This window comes from Rhinolophus sinicus, linkage group LG03 (genome assembly GCF_036562045.2).
Source record: "Rhinolophus sinicus isolate RSC01 linkage group LG03, ASM3656204v1, whole genome shotgun sequence".
In the NCBI taxonomy this organism is placed as follows: Eukaryota; Metazoa; Chordata; class Mammalia; order Chiroptera; family Rhinolophidae; genus Rhinolophus; species Rhinolophus sinicus.
Window position 1 is genome coordinate 23,889,222 of NC_133753.1, and position 22,290 is coordinate 23,911,511.

Consider the following 22,290-nt stretch of genomic DNA (forward strand, 5'->3'; position numbering starts at 1 on the left):
CTCACAGACCACTGCTCCCAGGAGGTCATCTACCCTCTGTTCTTACTGACCTTAGGCATCTTGGTACACATGTGGCCATCACGTCCAAAACGTGACATTTTAAGAGTAACCTCTCCCCAATCCACCCCAGAAATAATGCAAGCCCCACAAAAATGCAAGTGTGCTAGTGTTCGAAGGGGCTTCACTAAGCTGGGAACCTGGACGGGCTCATTGGAAGCTGGAGCAGCTTCCTGGCTGGCAAGAAAGCCATGATTCCATCTCCTGTCAAATTAGTGTTAACTTACTTCAAAAGTCCAGGATGTCACAGGGTAGCTGATGGGACAGAATGTGGCTTTCAATGCTAACAAGCAGTGCAGGAGACCTGTACAACCTCAGAAGCCAACAGGAACACAGAAGCAGGAACCCTGTTTGAGAACATTTGCCCTTTAATTTGCATTTAAAATCAGTTTCTTTAAATATTTCAGTGACAAGCTCTGAATAGTGACGACAGTAGATGCTGCAGGCACTCAGTGTTGGCTCCCACCCATCCCTTCCCCCACCCCACCCCCAGGCCTTGCTTCTTCCCTCAAGATACAAATGGGCACTCTGCACTAAATAAACGGCTCCTGCGTCAAGTATCAGCAGCCTCAGGCCTGGATGCAGTTGGATTGAAAGCGATGAAGCCCGGCAGCTTTCATGACAAGACCCGTGCACTTAACCATGCTCCACGAATTCCAATGATTGTGCCCAGACCCAAGGGCCAGTAGCTCAGAGGTGCCATCGGTCATTTCCCCGTGTACGAGCACCTTGGGGCTGGTTTCCACCACAGCCCGTCCTCCCCCAGACCTGTCTTCTGCAGAGGAAGTGCAAAGGGCCCGCTCCCCAAGGGCCATGATGCAGGAAGGAACAGACTGTCTCTTCAGCCACTTGCTTTCACCAGTGGAATTGAAAAGCTCAAATCAATCTGAGCCGATCCACAGGAAACCTCCCTCTCCTCAATCTCTACCAGGCTGAGTCCTGGGTTATGACCACCCCCACTGCCGTGAAATGATAGAATCTGCTCTAAATGAGAACAATGACTAGAATGGTTCCTAGCAACCTGGAAAGGGTGGCACAGCCACAGCTGTGTGTGACTACCCGAATGAGTCTTCCTGGCACGAGGCTATGACGAAGAGTGTGAGGGCAGGCCTGGGTTCTGCTCCCTCCTAGTTTACAACGCATGACCTCAGGGGGAATCTGCCCTCTCCCTGCTCGACACTGCCGACACCCCTCCCAGCCAGATTCCCTGGCTTGTGCTTCCTGGCAGAGGTAGAAGAGGCATCTTGAAGTCAATGATAGCTGAGAATGAAGGTGAGTTTAAGCAAAGCAGCACCTCTTGGCCTGTGGTCAAAACCTCCACGTAGGTGGAATCAAGTGAGAAGGTGCACAGCCAGGACAGAGGATGCCCTAGCTTGGGAGGCATGGCGCCCTCCCAGGCGTCTCTGGAGAATACACTTCAAAAGATTGAAACTTAATCACATGGTCCCCAGTGGTTTTCCTATAGTATTCTGTCTGGCACAGGGAAGAAGCAAAACCATCCTTGCAGAGAGCTTATGGAAAAAAGGCAGGGATATTAATGAGCATCCGTTGAGGCTCTCTCTCTCTCTCTTTCTCCCTCAAGCCTAAGGAAGTAAGATACTTGAGTGTAAGAGAAGCATGTAGAGAGAAAGAGCCTGCTAGGACCAAGAAGAGACCTGGGACTGCTGGTTACATAGTGCCCTGCCTTCCTTGCTGAGGCCAACAGCATGTGCCTGTCCGTCACCAGGCTAACCCAGGACCCACGTGGGGGCAGGGAGAAGACTGGTTTTCAGTTCCTGCATGGTCGATATGTAGGGCATTTGGCTTCCTCCTAAAGGTCCAGTAGGAGAACTCTGGGATCCTCTACCGCTGCCTTGATTTTGCGGAGAAAAGTCACGGCCTCTCTGCCGTCGATCAGCCGGTGGTCATAGGTCAGTGCCACGAACATCATGGGCCTCACCTCCACCTACGGAGGAGAGATGCACAGGTTTGTCTGCAGTCGCGCAGAGAAAGCCCCGCTGATGGGGGGAGGGAGAGGAGAAAGCACAGCCCACAGGACAGTTCCCAGTTCCAGAGCCTTTCCTAGTGATGTTGCTTCTGGATACTCAGAATATTTTCAAAGACCAAGCCTTACCCTTAGCGCAACGCTCCCCCACCTCCCACCCAGAAACGAAGCTTAACCAAGAAAACAGAAGTCTCACAACTTCCTTTTTAAACACGCTCTGCCCTACAGGAAAAGTTTTCTCTTCAGTTCTCGTTGCTGTAGTTTCTTGTTTAGGGTTATAATTGACAAAATTTTTAACCTTGGGTCCACAAATTCTCTGAAATTGTGTGCAAAACTGGGTGTGCAAGCATATTCAGGGGAGAAGATCTGTGATTTTCAGATTCACAAAGGAATTAGTGACCCAAAAAGGTTCTAAACACAGGAGTCCCAGAAAATGTTTTCCTACTGACATGTCTTCCAGGGCCAGCTCCACACCCTCTGACTTCATTCCCTGAACTCCCAGAGAACCTCTAAGTCTTATCCCACACCTGGCAGCTCGCAGACTGCTCTGCATTGTTGTCCTATTTCCCACAGGCAAGGGCCTGGTCTCCAAATGTCTCCCCACTCCCTACACCACCTAGAGAATACAGCCTGTGACTGTCCCAGATGAAGGAACAAGCCTTCCTAGCTCAAGGGTCCTCAAACTTGAATGTGTATCAGAATCATCTGTAGTTTCTGCTTAAACTGGTCCAGGAAGGGGGTCCAAAACTGGCATTTCTAGTGAGTTCCCAGATAATGCTGATCCACACACCACAATTTGAGATTCAGTGCCCTAGCTATTAATTAGGAGCTAGGAGATGGAACTTATGCCTGAAATTATAGTGCATCTTTTCTGATTAGCACTTGGTCAGATTTCCCTCTCACTGCCTAGCCCCTAGGACGTTAGCAGTGACGGTTCTTACCTTGCCTCCAATAGCCACTGGCCTATCAAAGATGGCGTGCATGCCTAGGATGGCAGACTGAGGGGGGTTGATAATGGGTGTTCCAAAGAGGGAGCCGAAAACACCTCCGTTGCTAATGGTGAAAGTACCACCATCCATATCTTCAATGGCGAGTTCATTCTTTCGGGCCTAAAAACAGATTTCACAATTGAAACATAAAGTCAACTCAGCTTTCTTCACCTCAAGGAAGTCCAGAAGGCTCATATCTGAGATCAACAGTCCAAATTCTAGCTTCAGCATGAAAGCTGTTCAGCTGAGACGCCTGTGCAAGCGCTCCACCAGAGGACAGAGGAAAAGAAAGGTTCGGTCCTTTCCTTTTCCCAGCAGGTTTCACTTGAGATCGTCAGACATGAGCATGCTAAGCTCTGCCAGGTACCTGCACTTCGGCTCTTGTGGGTGACTGCCATTCTCAGGGGCTCGGCACTCCTTACAGAACAAGGGGAGGCTCCCGCTCCCTGAGCACTGCTCACAGGTGAGCTCAGCCTTCCTCGGGCGCTCTTCCCTGACCTGCCCAGCCATTGATGCACGTGCTGCTTTCTAGTTTACCTTCTCTCCCAGTTCACTGATGGTTTGCTCAATGTCTGCATAATTCATGGTCTCCACATTCCTGATGACGGGAACCACCAAACCCTGATGAAAGTGAAAAGCTGTTTACAGTTGCAAATTCCATGTAGTATCCTTCAGTTATAATTCCCTTGATTCAAGCCAGTGGTCTGTTCTTCCCAGAATATCTTAATTACTTAATGTGATTAATAGAATCTAAAGTATTTAGGCTTGACATTAAAAGAATATGGTATGGTCAAAAATAGGTTCCTCTTTTACTAATTCCCTTCTAAAAAGATAGAATTACAGAAATGATCTGGCTCAGAGGTCTGCTTCTTCACACGAGCAAGGTGAGAGTCTCAGACCAGAGTGCCCCACCTCCTGCCCCAACATACCCGTGGGGTGGCCACTGCAACACTGATGTCAATATAATCCCTATACACCACCTCTTTGGTTGCGTCGTCAATCACTATGAGAGAGAGAACACATGTTACATTGAACTCCCCAGCCTAGGCTGATGATGTAATATTTGATTAACACACAGTAAAAATCCAGTGTTTGGTACAGTGTGGGCTGACCAACCAGCATGAAAAGCACACCACTGCAAGTGGCAAACCCCTCCTACTCCCATGCCAACCAATCGCAGCAGCTCCCAGGTGCCCTGGCAAGCCTGAGCATAGGGGCAGCCATCGCCTTGCAGCCCTCAGACGGGCTCAGCACACTGGCTCTCATATGAATGGCACGCACTAAGTTCTTGTTAAGATGCCCTCCCTTAGCTGAGGACGGCTAGGTTTAAACAATTCTCCAAAAAAGGCAAATTAGCAAAGGAGGTGGGGGAGGCGCTGCCCCTTCTGCTGCCCACTTTCATCAAAGGGGACAAGGTGGGAAGGAAGGCTCTTTCTAGGACGCTCAGGAGGAAGCAGGGTGGGCTGGCTTTAATACTGTAGCCTGACAGAGCAAACAGCAGCTGAAAATTTAGGTCTAGTGCTCATGAGAAAATACAGGCTTGGGCATCTTTTCCACACAAAGTGTATGTTGTATTGTTAGGTGGGAGACCCAGGAAAAGCATGTAAAGTGAGAAAGGCCAAGAGAACTCAGAAATACGTAGCTGTACGGGCAGGCAGAAGGGATGGAGAAAGCCAATAATCAGGAAGCATGAGGAGAATGGAAGAAACGAAGAGGTACACATATGGGCAAAACAATGGCAGCCTTTCTGCCTACCTAGAGCATATCTAGGGCTTCTATTTCTAGATCTTTAGAGACCCTGGCACTGCTGAGGGTTGCAAAAGTGTCAATGTCCCCTCTCCAATCTTCCAGGGAACAGAGAATTGTCTCAATAGGAAAGAGAACTGCTTGTTAGGTCAACATTTCAATGATGTACGTAAGTAAAACGGAAGGAAAATGAGCACTAAGTCCATGAGAGGGGCCAAGCCCAAGGCCTCCTAGTGAGGCCCATCCACCAGAAATCAAAGGTCACCCTGGAGCCTGTGCCAGGGGTGGAAGTCAGGCCCCAAAATAACAGAGCCCTCTGGAAGGCGGATGCCAAACAGAACAGGAGCTTCCACCCTGACATGAGGAGACTGGGGAGCTGCGCTGGCTGAGAACTTTGAAGGTACGCACTGGGAAGAGAAACCATTCTGTCCATCTAGTGGGGACAAGGTAATTGTAATACCATTTCAGGAAGGTGCATCAAACAATCTCCGGGGAAGACAATCATGTTTTCACAGGTATGAAATAAAAAGTCTTGGTCTGTTGACCCCCATCTTTGTGCCTGTGTAATGTGGGAGCAGGTGTGTTCACACCACCCCCCCCCACGACCTCTGCAATGCTGGCCACCACAAACTCACCTGCATTTACAATAGGCTGCTCCTGCAAGGCAAAGGCTGAGGCTTTCACAAACGCCGACATGAAGCCTAGTTTGAGGTTATGTTTCTTCAGGAAAGCATCTTTGTGCCGGGCCCTCATCTCCTGGATGTTACTGCAAAAACCGATTACAAAACAAACTGATCACAAATGAAGCCTTCATCTGACTTTCATACTAGTTTCTAACTCTGTGTACACAATTGGGTAAGCCTTTTTCCCTCACTCTGTATCGTAAGTTCAAGTTTTGAAATAGTCTGCTAGAGGTCAACACAATAACCTTGTTCCATTACAAAATCTGGATACAAAGGAATCATGTCCAATCTGTCTTTAAGGTAGGCTGAGCCCTTTATAGGGCTTTGTCACATTCTGGAAGTCACAGATTTCAGTGGCAGAGAATATGAAGGAGAGATCACACAACACATCAACATCCTTGCCCTGGATGAGAAAGTGATTTTTAGCTATACTAAATTCATGAGCTATCTACCCAGAAAAAGAATTTTTTTAAGCATAAACAAAGTCCACAAAATAAGTAATGTTCTTTCTTTTTATTAGAATTATTTCTAAAACAACCACCAAACCTGATGACTTCCTTGTGACATTCCTATCTCCTAATTAGTGAAGACAACCCCTCTCCCCGCAAACTCCACAGGTGTATGGGCTTCATATGAGCAAAAGCAGTTACAATAATACACGGAAGGGATAACCCAGTGTTCTTTTAGGTTCATGGGAAAGCCAGCCATTCATTCTTCATCTCTTCAGAGTTAGCAGTTCCTTCTGCGTGTTCCTTCAAACAGCTGCTAGCACCTACCACGTGAGGTCAATGCTGAGCACCAAGATACAAAGAGAATAAAGACACAGCTCATGCCCTTACATTAGTCTAATGGATGTGGTTTCCTTGGTATTTAGAAAAGGGACCATGTGTGGACCTAAGCTTTTAAAGCATGGGCGACAGGGCCTTCTGAGAATCCTCTGCAATGTGAAAAGACTTTGTTCCTTCAGGACTCGCTTTTTCTATATACACACCACATACGTACTGCAGTTAGTGGGAAGTGGCTTTCCTCTCATTTTGCTGCAGAAACCTCAGTATTTATCGGAATACAGTTCCGTGATGGAAATCGAATTTAACTTTATCTCAAGCCCAAAAGCTTAGTTGTCCCATTCTCCCTATAATGGCCTAATTCGACATTAACATGAAAGATAAGATGGTATAACTTGAACTCCCCCCTTCAGATCTTTTGTTTTTGAAAAAGGAAGTGTTCCTAGGGGGACTGATTGGGTTTAAATGTTTGTTTTCCTGAGTCTAACCTTATTTAGTGCTAGGATTACCACCCTAAAGACATTACTGGTTCCCAAGACACAAGAGCTGCAGAAGAGGGAAAGCGAAGTGATAAACATCTCTGCTCTCAAACCAGCCCAAATGCTATTGTCTGGTCATTAAGTAGTTTCCATTTCAGAGCTCTGCCCTTGGAGACAGAGGCTGGGACAAGAGGGGAGAGGAGAAGGGCTCAGAAAGGCTCCTTATGGGTTCACTCATCAGCGCAAGACCCAAAGGGCACTCAATGGAAACCAGATTACTGACTGTAGCAAGACCCCAGGCCATGTTAAGTAACTCCTAAAGTGGCTGCTGAAAGGAGATCAAACTATTTCTCCTACCTTCCAATCAAAGCTGTTGGACCAACTGCATCTTTCAAGGCCACAAATATTTACATGCTGTGTCTTAAGAAATTGGGTAGAATTTCAAAGTCCAATCCAATTTGTGCACAATTTAGCCCTAATGCATTGAAACCTAAGCTGCAGTCTTTGTGATTCATTAGTCAAGCCCTTCCCTACATTCTATGGACAGGAGAAAAATCTTTGGCTTGAATGACATCCAGTCTTTGTAGGAAGTTTCACAACAGAATGGATGACATCTAGTAAAACAGGCTGCAGAGCCCTGCTCTGTGAACAATGCCATAGCACAATGTCAATAAACCATCCCCTTCTCTATACTTTTTAGATCCCTTCTGAAGAAAAACAAATTTTCCTAATCAAAAGCAGATTAACATACTAAACATGCAGGACAAGCAGCACAGAAATGACCTGAATACTTGATGCCTCACCCCCTGAATTAAATGATCAACTCTTATCCCCGTTACTTAAAACATCCTGAAAAATGGACCCACCCTCACAGCGGACCATTCTCACACGTTTTGTACTTTCCTGTCTGTGTCAAGTCCACATTGTGAACATCGGCAGGAATGACCTTTCTCCACAGTGTCACCCAGGTCAAAATCCTAGTTGTCCTAGAAGGTCTATTAAAAACCTTTCCTCCCGGAAACCTTTCCTGACCCTACCCTCCGTAGCTCTGCCCCCACCTCAAAAACAAATGATCTCATTCTCTTCTCCACTTCACACTCTTTGGACCCTTCTGATACTTATTTTTTAGATTTTACTTTGTGATTATCCATACCAGACAGTAAGCTCTAGCAGGGGAGGGGCTCTTTTCACTCATCTTTGTATTCCCCTCAAATAGAGTACGGTATCTTATACACAGTCAGCACGCAAGATGTTTGTTAAATTTAATTGCAGGGCAGCCGGATGGCTCAGCTGGTTAGAGTGTGAGCTCTCAACAAGGGTGCCGGATCAATTCCCACATGGGATGGTGGGCTGTGCCCCCTGCAACTAAAGACTGAAACCGGCAACTGGACTTGGAGCTGAGCTGCACCCTCACAACTAGATTGAAGGACAACGAGTTGGAGCTGATGGGCCCTGGAGAAACACACTGTTCCCCAATATTCCTCAATAAAAATTAAAAAAAAATTTCACTACTCTATTCTCTTCCCTATAGTGCTGATACTTGTAAACATCAAAATCTTGAAGAAGGGCCGGCCCAGTGGCTCAGTTAGTTGGAGCACTGTGCTCCTAACACCGAGGTCGCCGGTTCAATTCCCACATGGGCCAGTGAGCTGCGCCCTCTATAGCTAAGGTCGTGTACAATGGCTCTCCCTGGAGCTGTGCTGCTGTGAGCTGTCGGTGTGGGCTGCTGTGGGTGACCGTGTGCTGCCATGAGTGGCGGGCAGTTGCCGTGAACCGCTGTGAGCGGCCGACAGATGACTGGCGACCTATAATACCAGAGTGGGCCAGGGAGCTGTGCCCTACACAGCTAGATGGAGAAACAATGGCTTGAACTGGAGTGAGGGGGGTGGGGTGGGGAGGCGGAGGGTGGCAAAAAAAAATCTTGAATAGGTGAGTCAACAATTAGTTCGCTACAGAAAATGGGTACACAGTTAAGTCCTCATTTAACATCATTTGATATGTTCTGTGACTTTAAGCAAAATGATATATAAAGAAAAATTTTACCACAGGCTAACAAGAGTTATAAACAAGACTTACGTTCCTATGGCATTTCATTAACGTTGTAACAAAATGATGTTGAATGTAACATTATTTGAGGACCCTCTGTACTGAACTAGCTCCTTGGCTGAAATTCTGAGGTTTTTCTTTAAAAACATAACTTATTTTCCATTTCATTATCAAAGGGGGGAAAGGTGAAAGATACGACAAGCCTATGCCTTTTCATGCACCCAATTCTGAGTTGCTTAAGGAGCATAAGGAGCCGTCCCTGTGTGGTGCCCTGGCTCTGGGCCTTTTATCAAGTGGTTCTTCATCCCAAGGGCTAGGCCTTGCGGCGTAAGTCTTATTGGCATGGCTGCCTTGTCTCTACTTGGCAATTCAACACTAGTCATCAGAGCTGAAGACTATTACCAGCCTCGTTTATTAGAAAACACAAAATTCAGGTATAAAATCAAAAAGGCTAAGCTTTTTAAGTCAGGAAGCAGGCACAGAATTAGCAGTCAACGAGAGAATGAAACCAGTGGGTCACTGCTGAAGTCAGCAAGCAATACAAAGCAGTACCTCTTCCCTGTTAAGTTAGTTTTGTTTTGGAATCAGCACTAGGTGGGGACTGGGGAGAGTTCAAGTACTGTACAAAAAAGGGCACGGAAATAAGAAGGACCGAGCTCTCACCTCATGTCAACCTCATTGAAAGTCGTCAGCATTGCACATGTGTTCTGGGCCTCCTTCAGACGCTGAGCAATGCGCTGTCGCATCCTGTTCATTTTCTCCTGAAAGAGAAAGTGGGACAGGTACTGACAATCGGGTCTCGGATCGAGCAGTCCCCATTTAGTCCGAGGGAGCACCCGCTCGTCAGGAGTGCCTGGTCAAGGACCACTGATACCTAAGGACAACGAGAGCCCCGGGCTTCCTCTTTCCCGTGGCCTTGCTCTTTTGAGCAAGCACAGGAAACATACTGTGTTTCCCCGAAAATAAGACCGGGTCTTATATTAATTTTTGCTCCAAAACCCTATTAGGGCTTATGTTCATGGGATGTCCTCCTGAAAAATCATGCTAGGGCTTCTTTTCCGGTTAGGTCTTATTTTCGGGGAAACACGGTAGACCAAAACTACGCCTAAAGTTTGACCAAGAATGAAGGCCCAGGAAATGGTTTGATTTAAAAAACAAAACCAACTTATAAAGAGTGTGGTGTAGGGTTAGCCAGCCCAGAAATCATTACTGAATGGGCAAATTCTGGTGATCAAGGCTTGCATGAGAATAGCTACTTGTGGAATGGAAACTCACAAGCAATAAACTTTTGAGGCTATAGTATTTTTAGGAGGTATTCTCAGACAGAGAAACCCACACTCTTGACCATACTTCCTTGAGGTTTTATGTCTGCCCCTGACAGCTACTGCTACTGTGAGCCCTCAGCTAAGCATTCCGGAAATATAGGCATAGAGCTCACTAACCCAACCTCTCTGAAGTGTTATCGTGGTAGGGAGGGGGTGTGTTACTAAGCTACCATCCCTGCAAATATTTTACTCACCCAAGACATTTCAGTGGTGGCATAACATAGTGGGAAAAACCACTGGACAAGTGTTCACTCAGGTTCTAGTCCTATCATTTGACAGTTTGTGACTATGAATACGTCATTTCCCAAACTCAGTTTTCCTGTCAAGGCCAAGAGAATGAGCAGCCAGCCATTCAAAGGTAGGGACCACCATACCCCCACTTCACTAATCTCAACACTGCCCCTCTGTCTCTTTCCTGGAAGTGGTCCTCAGACACTTACCCGATGTTCTGAACGTAGACCTTTGCCAACTCCTGGCTCAGCTGATGGACGAGCAGCAGTGGGTTTTACGGCAGACACTGAAAACGAAGAGAGGGGGGTACAGCTGCATCAGAAAATGAGAGAAACATTTACTGAGTATGTGCCAGCGCTTTCACACTGTACTGTCACTTAATCGTCAAGATACTGAGGTATATTAGTACCATTCCCACTTCACGAATGCACAATCTGCTCATAGGAATTAAGTAACTAGCCAAAAGTCACATAGCTATAAACAGAAAGCTGGGATGCAAACCCAGGCATTCTGATACAAAGTCTAGAGTCCTTTCTACAAAGCAGAGCACAGAGCGTGTTCAGAGCCATGATCAGTCTCAGACTTTGCCCTGTGAGGGAACATGACATTACATGAGATATTCTTCTCCCACATAAAGAAATCTGGGAGGTGGAGACTTACCTGGTTTGCTAACAGGAGGTTGTGAGGGCGAGGGCACTGGTGGCATCTGAGTGGGTATAGATGCTGCAGGGGGAGGAGGAACTGCTGTAGGTTCTGCTTTTGGGGCTGCGGCAGCAGGGGCTTCGGCTGGTTTGGCCTTTGCAGGAGCAGCTGGAAAACAAGAAAGATAGATGCCATTGGCACTGTCTGGAACGGAACGCAACCATATCACAGCTATTAAGCAGAATTCAGCAGCAAAAGCTCTGTCTCCAATCAATTAACAAGTGCTATAGATGCAAGGCACCATGAGACACACACAGTGATAAAGGCACTATTATTCTAGTTCCCAGGGCTCCCAGATGTTTTACATCAGATAACTTCCTGTTTCACAAATATCTACTGATCATCAAATTCAGCAAGTACTTTCAAAGTACCTACTAAGCTCATGGGAATATAAACTTCCAAGCAAAGAAACTCAGGCAATTTAAGATGTTCAAGTACATACGTAGAAATAACACGTTTCTAGTTATGTTAATACTGATAAGTCTCATCTTCTATTTTAACATCTTATGTGGAAGAGTAGTCTTAACTATTAAAAATAAATAAAAGTTTAAATAATCAAGGGCTCATTTAGACTTAAGAGTTCAAAACATTTCATCTAGGGTAACTCTCATAAACCAATGAGGTGGTCAAATAATAAACTCACAACTTTAAATCAGATGTTTGATTTTACCCATCTGGACATTATATCTGGTTTTATATTTAAATTTGAAGAACATTTTTTTAAGGAATAAATGATCAGAAGATGGACTTCTTCAACTGAAGAATCAATCTTATTCCCTAGCCTACTGCACATTCTTTCCATACTAGGCTTCCATGTTGCCTTGACCAATCACAATAATGCAATCTACCATTGCTCTAATATCTCGTTTTCCCAAAAATAAGACCTAGCTGGACCATCAGCTCTAATGCATCTTTTGGAGCAAAAATTAATATACGACCCACTATTATATTATACTATACAATATATTTATTGCATTGTAAGAGCTGGTCTTACGTTATATTAAAATAAGACCGGGTCTTACATTAATTTTTGCTCCAAAAGACGCATTAGAGCTGATGGTCCGGCTAGGTCTTATTTTCGGGGAAACACAGTACACATTTTAACAATGAGAAAGAAATCAACTTCAGACTGACTCTGGGTGGTGAACACACAACGTGATTTATAGATGTAACACAGAATTGTACACCTGAAATCTATGTAACTTTACTAACAATTGTCACCCCAATAAACTTTAATTAAAATAAATTAAATAAAATGAAAAATAAAGAAATCAACTTTAGTAGTTACAATAGCATTTAACTAAGAATCAAAAAAAGTTATTTTCTTTTCTAATCTCTAAAATTGACTGTAAGGCCCAGGACAAAGTCACTTCCTTATTTCTTCCCAAGAGAAATGCTACCCCCCCACCCCAAAATGTTATGAGAGAACAGATATGAAAAAACTACACCAAATTCTCCATAACAGACACCATGAAATATTGCTGCTTCTCACTTTAGAACAGTGGCTCTCAGCCCTGGCTGTGTATCAAAATCACTTGCAGAGCATTAAAAAGAAAGAAAGACTATGATAGATAACCTGTATCGAGTATCAGAATAACACTGTATCCAGTATAACCTATATCAGAAGCCCTGGGCCATGGAGTCTAAGCATTTGTAGTACTTTGAAAGCCCCCATGTGATTCTAATGCTACGGTTGGAGAGAAGAAAAAAAAAATCACCCTTTAGAATCTTTTTCATTTCTGTATCTTTAAGAAAAGGTCCAGCATAAGAGCTTTATTTTAACACTTTTTTCTAGAGTTTGACATTTAAAGTTCACACTATTTAACTATCAACCCTCTTATTCTTTCAACTCAGGGCAGCTGGAATGCCAAACTGTCTTTGAGGTACCAAGGAATGAGTACATCAGCCCCAATCCCAAGGGGGAACACTGAAGACCTTGACAATCAGGAGAACTTCTTTACCGCCAGTTTTCCTGAGTGTGAAAAGAGGAGTGCCTCCTTCTACTTTTCCGCCATCGGGTACCAAAAGAGCTTCAATCACGCCATTTGCTGGTGATGGAACCTGCACAGATGTCTGGAAAAGGAAAACAGATGGAGAAAGAGTCCAAATTTTTACTCAGCATTATAAAATTAATCGTATAGAATCTCAAATATGAGTTACAAGAGCTGCAACATAGACATAAAAGACAGGGTAAGAGTAATGACAAGTCAGTGCTATTGTGAAGATTCACCATTTCTGTCCTTTCTCAGAAACATTCAAGTAATATTCAGTTAATGTGTTTCTAGGTGATTCATGAAAAACTAGAAACAGCTCATGCACACGCGCGCACACACATAAACACACACACACAGCTACAGAACTACTACTAAAGACATAGTACATACACCTAGAACAATCTAAAATCAAACATTTAAAGCTTTTTTTCTTTTTAATGAGCTATTCCAACATTTTTATAACTGAAGTTAGAGACCCGTTAAAAATTATCTTTAAACAACAGTTAAGTCCCTGCTTCTTTCATTAGGTTAATAAACCAAGGGGACACCACGTAAAATTGGCCCTAATATAGGACAAGCCTACCTTATCGGTTTCAATCTCACAAACCACTTCATCTTCTGCAACTGTATCTCCAACAGCTGAAAAGACAGTCAAAGGCTACCTATTAGGGGGGCCTCCAGTAGCCACAAAATTCCTTTCGGCAGGTGTTATAAGACCCCTTTCCTACAGGGCCAGGAGAAAGTAACACTGCATGTAAAGAAAAGGGTGGAGCCACAGATTCCACCGATTATCATGGAAGTGGTAGCAGTAGATGGGACTTTTAGAAAGTATTTAAGTGAAAGGGCACTAAACCTTACCTTTCTCCCACCTGACATCCCCCTCTGTGACAGATTCTGCAAATGCTGGGGTTTTGACTGTAATCACATCATCCTCTAGGAAAAGAGCAAAAAAGAAAATCACACCTAGTCCATATTTTTCCTTTAATTAAACTCAGTCAATTGTTGATCTTCCCACTGAAACTCCACTCCCAAGAATGCCGGGAGCTGAAGGTAGGTACTTACTACACACAGCCGTAGTTCTGAAGAAGCGAACGTTGAAGACACTACTGTTGTTAATGCTACAAAAGAAACATAAAAGCAAACTCCATTAGCAGGTGAACCACTCACATTTTAGTCTAGATAAGGCACCATGGATAACCTTCCCTTTACATCAGTGATTCTTAACCAAGGGTGCCCACCAGTGTCACCTGGGGGGACTTTGCCAAAGCACACATATGCAGACCACACCCCCAGAGATTCTGAGTCAGCAGGTCTAAAGCAGAGCATGGATGACTTGGGTGCCCTAAGTAGTGAGCTCCTTGTAAGTCCAGGACCCAATTCTGCAGTGGCATGCCAGCTCTCACCAAACAGACTTCCCTTTGGTTCTTTAAAGAAAAAGATAAGCATCTTGGTTCTTTGCACACTTACCAAAATAACTCAGTTCCTGAATAGCTTTAACTAAATCCAAGTAAGATAAATGGCATACCCATAGGGTACATGCCATTGTGCCACACACAATGAAATTTCTGTCTGTAGGATTACAGATTTAGATCAGGTAAGGCAACAAGATTAAACAGTTAACTAGGAAGTTAAAAGGGTTATATGCCAAAAGAAAAAACCCATCAAAAAACTCATGGTGGGCAGGCCCAGTGGCTCAGGTGGTTGGAGAGGAGGGCTCCTAATGCTGAGGTCACCGGTTCAATTCCCACATGGGCCAGTGAGCTGCACGCTCTACAGTTAAGACTGTGAACAACGGCTCTCCCTGGAGCTGGGCTGCCATGAACAGCCGGAGCTCAGCCGGAGCTCGGTGTGAGCTGCTGTGGGTTGCCGCAGGCTGCTGTGCTACTGCAGGTTGCTGAGTGCTGCAGCGGGCTACCATGCACCGCCATGAGTGGCCCGCGGCCAGCGTGAGTGGCCTGCGGCCAGCGTGAGCAGCTGGCAGCCAGTTAGGGCTGCCGTGAGCTGCTATGACCGGCCGACCAGCAACTGATTGCCTCCCTTGTGGGGAGCGCAAGGCTCATAATACCAGCATGGGCCAGGGAGCTGTGTCCTACACAACTAGACTGAGAAACAATGGCTTGAACTGGACTGTAGGAGGGAGGAAGAAAGAAGGGGGAAAAAATTTAAAAAACACACACAAAAAAACTCATGGTATCTCCTAGTCTATTCTCTTGCGAGGAGGCAGCACATTAATCCATTACAGACTCATTCAAGAGGAACCTCAAAAGATGAAGGTATTTTCTGATATGGCACTAACTTTAATGTAACCTGGAATGTTATCACCTATGCAGGAAACCAACAACAGTGACCACCTCTGAAGAGTGGAGACGTAGATATATATGGTATCTATGGTTACCTGTTACATACAGACACATGTTGGGAGAGTGACTGGACTGAAGGGGACTTTCCCTTTCCACACTTCAGGACTGTTTGAATATTCTACACCAAGCACCTTTATAATAGGAAAGTAAAACAGATTTAAATTGCCTTTTGATATTTTTACTTTAGACTATAGTTTAAAAATAACTATAAGGTCTATGTAAAATCAAGGAAAAAATGTATGTGATAAAAAAATACAGAACACGAAGTTTTCTGTGTAAGGTTCTAACTACGTACATAAGTACATGCTTAAGGGAAAGAACCAACAGGTAATGTGCACACACAGAGACTGCTCTGCAAGGACAGCCAAGAACCTGGCGCCCTGGCTATCTCTGGGAAGAGGAACCTGGCACTGGAGGACAAGGATAAAATCTTCTGAACCATGTAAATGCATAACCTATTAAAGAAAAACATAACACCAAAAAGTTTTACAGTAAAAGATTTTTTAAAATAGAGTGGGTACATTATTCACAGAAAAAAAGACCACACACAATGCAAAAAGTTTATTAGATTAGGGTGCTAGCCTAACCTACTGTGTAATCTCACTCCTCAAAGTTTAGGGGTTTTAAAAAATAATTTACTTTCAAATAGTTATTTGTTTGCAAATAACTATTTATTGCAATCTCTATTTATTGCATAGAGATTTGTGGTTGCTCCAATTTTCATTGAAATTGTAGATAAATAGCACATTTTAAATCTCTAATTTTTTCAATTACAAAAGTACTAGATGTTCACTGTGGAATATTTGGAAATAGCAAAAAGAACATTTATAATGGGATTATACCAGACAGTAGAAAATGGAATCATTTTATAACCTGCTTTTTCTCACTTATAGTGTGAACATGTTAACATGGCATAGCTTAACCAATCCCTGTTGTCTGGCCATTTTGAGAGAAATTTGGGTTTACCAGGACTTCTGCAGTATGGATTCCTAGAAATGGAATTGCTAGATCAAAAGGTACACACAGTTCAAAGAGTTATGAATGCCAAATTGTCCTCCAAAAATAACATAAGAATTCATACTTCTGGAACTAAGTGCATCATTTTCTTAAAAAAAAAATAAAAAAATTAAAAAATCCCATTGTGATGCACAGTAAAAAAGGAGCTAATCTGCTGACCTTTCATTTTGAAGATTTTCCCTGCAGAGAAAGAAGCTTGATAGATGTTTAATAGGTAACTAGTGAACATCCTCTTACCACCACCTTGAAAATACTTGGAAGGCAAAGTACCATTAAGCAACATTCATAAGCAAAAGTTAATCTGAAACACACATGGGTGGCCTTTCTCCAAACTTTGCATTATGCAATAATAGCATTCCCTCCAAACTAGTCAAAGTTCCAGGATTCAACTGACTAGTCTTTTGCTCTCACTGTTTCTAAAAAGAATAACTATGTTACACCAAGAGGATGCTCTCAATCTCCACCATAAATGTAACCTCCAGCCCTTCAGCTGCACTTGTATCCAACCAGAATATTTAGGAGTCCCCTTCTATATCTATTTCCACAAAAAGAGGGTTCCAACTTCACTTTCTGGATAATCTAAACACCTGAGGACAGGCACATTCCTGGTTAAGCTCTGGACCTGAAGCTCAAGGTACATCACATGTCATAAATTAACATCAAGGTTAGGTCTAGGGACCCAACATAACCACCTAGATTTCTAGACTTGGAAGCCAGTAAAGAAAATGTGCACATTTAGAACTGGTATCTTAAATAACCCACGGCCACGCAGCTGTACTCCCCAGTGATACTTACACAATCTTCCTGCTGTCAGGGTAACCTTGTCCCTGACATAAGGAGACCCCTGCAAGAAACAAAACAACTCTTAACCAACAACTCTTATATCTTATACAGGATACCTGCTGGGAATGGAAAAGATGTCTATTCACCTCCTAACTCTGAGACAGAGCAGGTCAACTATAAGCAACAATATAATCTTTATCACACACACAGTCCTGCTTCTCAAACTTTTCTACCAAAGTAACTGTAATGGCAGAGAGCAACAGCTATGTGGGGTTGAGAGTATGTGCTTGAGGAGGAAAGGGAAGAATTGTAAGGGCATAGCCCGAAGTAGTTTTATAATCTTATTCAGCTTGAAATTCATAAACTTTCATTATCCCTATATGTTTTCATAACAAAATGTCTCTACTCCCCAAGTCTTCAAATACAATTGAAGCTTGAGAAAGATAGGTGACTTATCCTGTAACTACACAGAGCATAATCTGAGAAGCAGTAGGAATGTTTGGTCTGGGTTTTTGTTTCCCTGGTTACTTAAAATGCATTAAGCTGGAAGTCTTATTGCCTGAACCCTAGTAGCAAAAACTGGGCTACTTAAGGCCCAGGGTCTCCAGCCTATCCTAGGACTGAGCAAATCATTATTCCTCCTTTCAGTTTAATGAGGTCTTCTAAGCTGGTCACACTCAACAGGTGGGAGCCCCTTTCTGCTCCACCATCCTTATCACTGATAACTGCACTTCCCCAACTGACAACTAATTACTACAGCTGCCTCACTTGAATATATTCTTCCATATACCTTATATTTTTCATATCTATTAACAACTTTCTGAACCATGGGCTCAAGAGACACCACATGCGAGGCAGCCCTCTCTTATGCCCGCCTCCCCACAAACATCCCCAGGGTTTCAGAGTCAAGCAAGTCACCTCTATGTCCAGCAGCCAATGACTGCAGTACAAATCCCTAGTATAGCATGTCTTTGAGCTAAAACAACCAGCAGCCCATGCTGATTTTTAGAACTCTGAGTCCAATTCAGAGTTCATCCTACAGCAAGTTTCATTTGTACAGTCCTTTAGGATTTATAAAAAGCTTAATGACCTCATTTTGATTTTCACGTCTCACCACTGCCTGAAGAGGAACGACCATCTGCCATTATTCCCATTTCATGTATAAGTAGGGTTTCTGGGGGTTAAGTTACTAGCCCAAGGTGAAGCCCTGAGCCTCAATGCAAACCCCAAATACAAGGCTCTTTCCATTGTCCTGACAATCTATAAAATGGAGAAAATGTTTACTGACATCTTTTGGTTAAAAACTTATTTACGGGGCGGCCAGTTAGCTCAGTTGGTTACAGCGCGGTGCCCTTAACAACAAGGTTGCCAGTTCGATCCCCACATGGGCCACTGTGAGCTGCGCCCTCCACAACTAGATTGAAACAACTACTTGACTGGGAGCTGATAGGTCCTGGAAAAACACACTTAAAATAAATAAAAGTTTTAAAATAAAATGTATTTACTATTGAGTCCACTGTTAGCTACGGTACACCACCACCTATGTGCTAGGTGCCTATGTTCTCATGACTCTCAGGATAAAGTCCAAAAACTTGACACAGTCCTGTACTGTCCATGCTTCCCTATCTGTCCATCCAGACAGGCTTCCTTTCCATTTCTATGACCAGTGAAGTACCTTCCTGCCTGAAAACCTTTGCATCAGCAATTCATTTTGCCTGGAATATCCTTCTCTTGGCCAACTCCTCTGTATTCTTCAAGAGTTGGCTTAAATGTCAATTCTCTGGGGAAGCCTTTACTGACATTCCCACCTTACTCTTTCCCCTCCCAAGCTGGGCTACATCATCCCACCCTCTCTTTACAGTCTTTCATAGTAAGTACAATGTAATTATGTCTTTATATGTGCATAAGTGTATATTTGCTATCGCTCCAGCTAGCACATAAGATCCTGGAGGGTAGAGACCATCTGTATTTCTGTCGCCTAGCACAGTGCCTGGCATGTAGTAAGAACTCAAACGATCTGTTGAGTACACGAGTAAATGATAACATGGTGGGTTATGAGCTCAGACTGTGGAGTTAGGTAGTCCTGGCTTGACCAATAGTTGGCTGAGTGACCTTGGTCAAGGCACTCGTAGCTTTGGGTTCTGCATTTGTAAAATAGAGAGAATACTTCTTGTACTGTTTCTTGATGACTAACTGAAAAATGCACAGAAAGCACTCAGAACACTGCCTGGCACACAGAGAGCCCACAATAAGATGGACTCATTCAACAAATATTTATTCCAGGCATGGAAAAAAATTAAATTGGGATAAAATCTCAATTCCTTCCAGTAGTCTCTACACCACCTTCTGGTCTCATGACACTCTCAACCAAAATGCTTTGGCCAAATCCCCTTTTTTTCCAGTTCCAAAACACTGCCAAGGTCTTTCCTTCCTTGGCAACTTTGTACATGCTATTCCCTTTCCTTCTCCTGCTCTTCAATGGGCTGGCTTCTGTCACATCTTCCGGGTCACTGCTTTAATGTCACCTACTAAAGAGAACTCTTCTGTCCACCTTCATCTGTTTCCTTCTCAGCATTTAACAAAAATTGGTGATGGTTCATGTGCTGAGCTGTTTACACTCTGTCTTTCCCACTAGTCTGTAAGGCCCAGGAAGGCAAGAATCGTATCCCCCCGAGTGCCTAGCCCAGGGCTCTCACACACAGTAGAAACTTATTAACTATGTGCTAAATGAATAAATGATAGCTGTTATTACTGAATAGCTCTTCTGTTTCACTACTGTCTATCTGAACATTACAGGGAGAAACACAGGCACCCAAATTTCCTTACACATTGCTCTGCCCAGGAGGAGAGCATTTTAGGTAACAGCGAGGGCAGAACTTACCAGGCAGGGAACGTCTCCCTAGAGGGCAGTTCCCCTGTTGAGAAAGAAGACATTATCGACGTCACCCAAGATGAAAGGAGGGAAGAAACAGACTTTTCTCTTAAGTACAGACTCAAAGCTGTCCAGGTGCTAGGGACAGGTGAATCGCAAGACTCCGAAAGATAAATGAACCAGCCGGGGCTCTCGGTCTCAGTCAGCACACTGGGCCTGCCACACATCTCTACTTCCCAACGGGACTGATACCCACTGACTTGAACAGAAGGGAAGGGACAGGCCCTCGTATTCCGTCGGGGGACTCCGCGACGCCTCCTCCCAAACTCAGAGTCTCGCGTCGGGGCGGGCACGGCTGTGGGCGGCTCCTCAGACTCGGCGCGGAGGGTGGGGTACAGCAGTGGACGGGGCGCCGGCTGCCTCGGGAAGCCGAGGGGCCCCCGGGCTCCGCAAGACTAACCTCAGGGCAACAGCGGCCGTGGGCCACCCAGCCCGCGGCCTCCGCGTCCCGGTGCCCTTGGTGCCCGGCCTGGCGGGCGCGCCGCGCCCCTGCCCCCAGGCTCCCAGTCTGCCCCCCGGCGGGTTTCTCACCCGCCCCGACCAGGGCCCGGCCGAACCGTACCTTCTGAAAGGCGGAGAGCGAGCGGCTGAATGCCCGGGACACGCAACGCGACCGGGACAGCATCGCGGCAGCGGCGGCGACGGCGGAGCTGAGGGCGGGCGGACACCGGATATAGGGCCCGGCAACAACCGGAAGTGGGGCGGGCCGCGGCACCCGCCGCGCGGGGAGGGGTGTTCGGAGCGAACCACTGGCAGGTGGGGGAAGACGACGGGCAGCGCGGAGCAGCCTCTGCCTCAGCCCAGCGTTCCGCGCGTGTGAACTCACAGCTGCTGGGTGATCTCAGAGCCCGCGGCCCTGCCTGCCGGCATGGGTCGGTCCTCCCGCAGCTGCTTACGACTGTCGGGCGACTAGGTTCCCCCCCTCCTCCTCGGGTTCCCGCCCTCTCCGACTTTTCCGCGGAGCTGGCGCTGAGCTGGGTGCCCTTCTCTCCTGGGATCTCAGGGCACCGAGCCATTCCTCCTCTGCACTACAGGAAAAGAGCGGAAAGCGGGAACGGACTTCGAACTCGGACCTTGGCAGACAGGCCTGCCTGATCTTACACTTGTGTGGCCTTGGGCAGGTGACATTGCCTCCCTGAGACTCAGGTTCCTCAAATGTAAAAAAAGGCAGTAGTCACTTCCCTGCCTTCCTAACCCCGAACACAGGACAAAACCCTCAAGTAACCTCTAAAGGGCTCTCATTGCCCTTTACCCAGAAGATCTTCAAGTAGCCTTAATTCTGCAACGACACCTCCTAATTTCCCTAGTCCATGCTCAAACTCTCTCCCGCTAGGCTAATTGTTCTCTACACATCCTGTCCATTTGGGAAGCTATTCATTTGTCCCTCTATCCCTAGAATATAAAGTCTATGAGATAAGGGACCTTGTCTGTTTTGTTGACTGATGCATCCCCAGCACTTAAAACAGAGACTGGCATAGGTTAGGTGGGCAAAGAATATTTGTGGACCGAATTTGGGTCTCTTAACTTTGGGCGGACCATTCTGCCGTTACCTTCAAAGTGAAATCACATAGCACCCCCTTCACCTCTTTAGTTTCCGGTCCCCTGAAGCCCCCAGGCCCCTGAGTATTCACCTTTATAGTTTACCTTCCTAAGGGAAAAGGTTTTCTATTAGCTTCTAGCTGCATTAAGAATGAATGCATGAATGAATGAACGGGCGAGATACTTAGTTCCTGCTGGTTTCTTGGTTTCCTTAGGTGAGTCATCCTGCCTGGTGCTCAGGACCTTTATTTACAGTGCCTTCACTCACCCAAACTCTGAAAGCACTTCCACTGGAATTCTGGAAGGATGGGCAGAAGCGCTAACTAGAAATAGAAGCTCCTTGCCCTGCTGCTGCCCCAATCAAGTCCTCAGCATCCTTTACCTGGATTATTTTAAATTTCCTAATCCACCCTGAGCCTCCACTCACTTTCTCTAACGGATTCTCCACACCTGTGTCAAAGATCCTTCTCAAATGCAAATCTAATCAGCCACTCCTCTGCTTCAAATCAACTGCCCCTCCCTTGTTGGTAGGATAAAGTCTAAACTCCTCAGTTTGACCTGGCACCTGATCCCCTGGCATCTGGCTACGTTGTGATCCTCCCCCTCTCCCCCATTCTCACGGGTGCTGACCTTTAGTC

At 45.3% G+C, this 22,290-nt stretch overlaps 1 protein-coding gene across 1 annotated transcript; it reads right to left on the reverse strand.

Annotated features, from left to right (window-relative positions):
* Positions 1-402: 402 nt before the first annotated feature.
* Positions 403-21,020, reverse strand: DLST (dihydrolipoamide S-succinyltransferase). The gene is made up of 15 exons (XM_019733424.2): positions 20,676-21,020; positions 20,063-20,096; positions 17,194-17,242; positions 14,084-14,139; positions 13,880-13,954; positions 13,605-13,660; positions 12,989-13,100; positions 10,986-11,135; positions 10,535-10,611; positions 9,433-9,530; positions 5,412-5,542; positions 3,960-4,033; positions 3,568-3,651; positions 2,983-3,150; positions 403-2,002 (listed from the first exon to the last, which is right to left on the reverse strand). Exons 1-15 carry the CDS (start codon positions 20,736-20,738, stop codon positions 1,868-1,870), a joined length of 1,362 nt encoding a protein of 453 aa, XP_019588983.1. The 5' UTR covers positions 20,739-21,020; the 3' UTR covers positions 403-1,867.
* Positions 21,021-22,290: the final 1,270 nt, after the last annotated feature.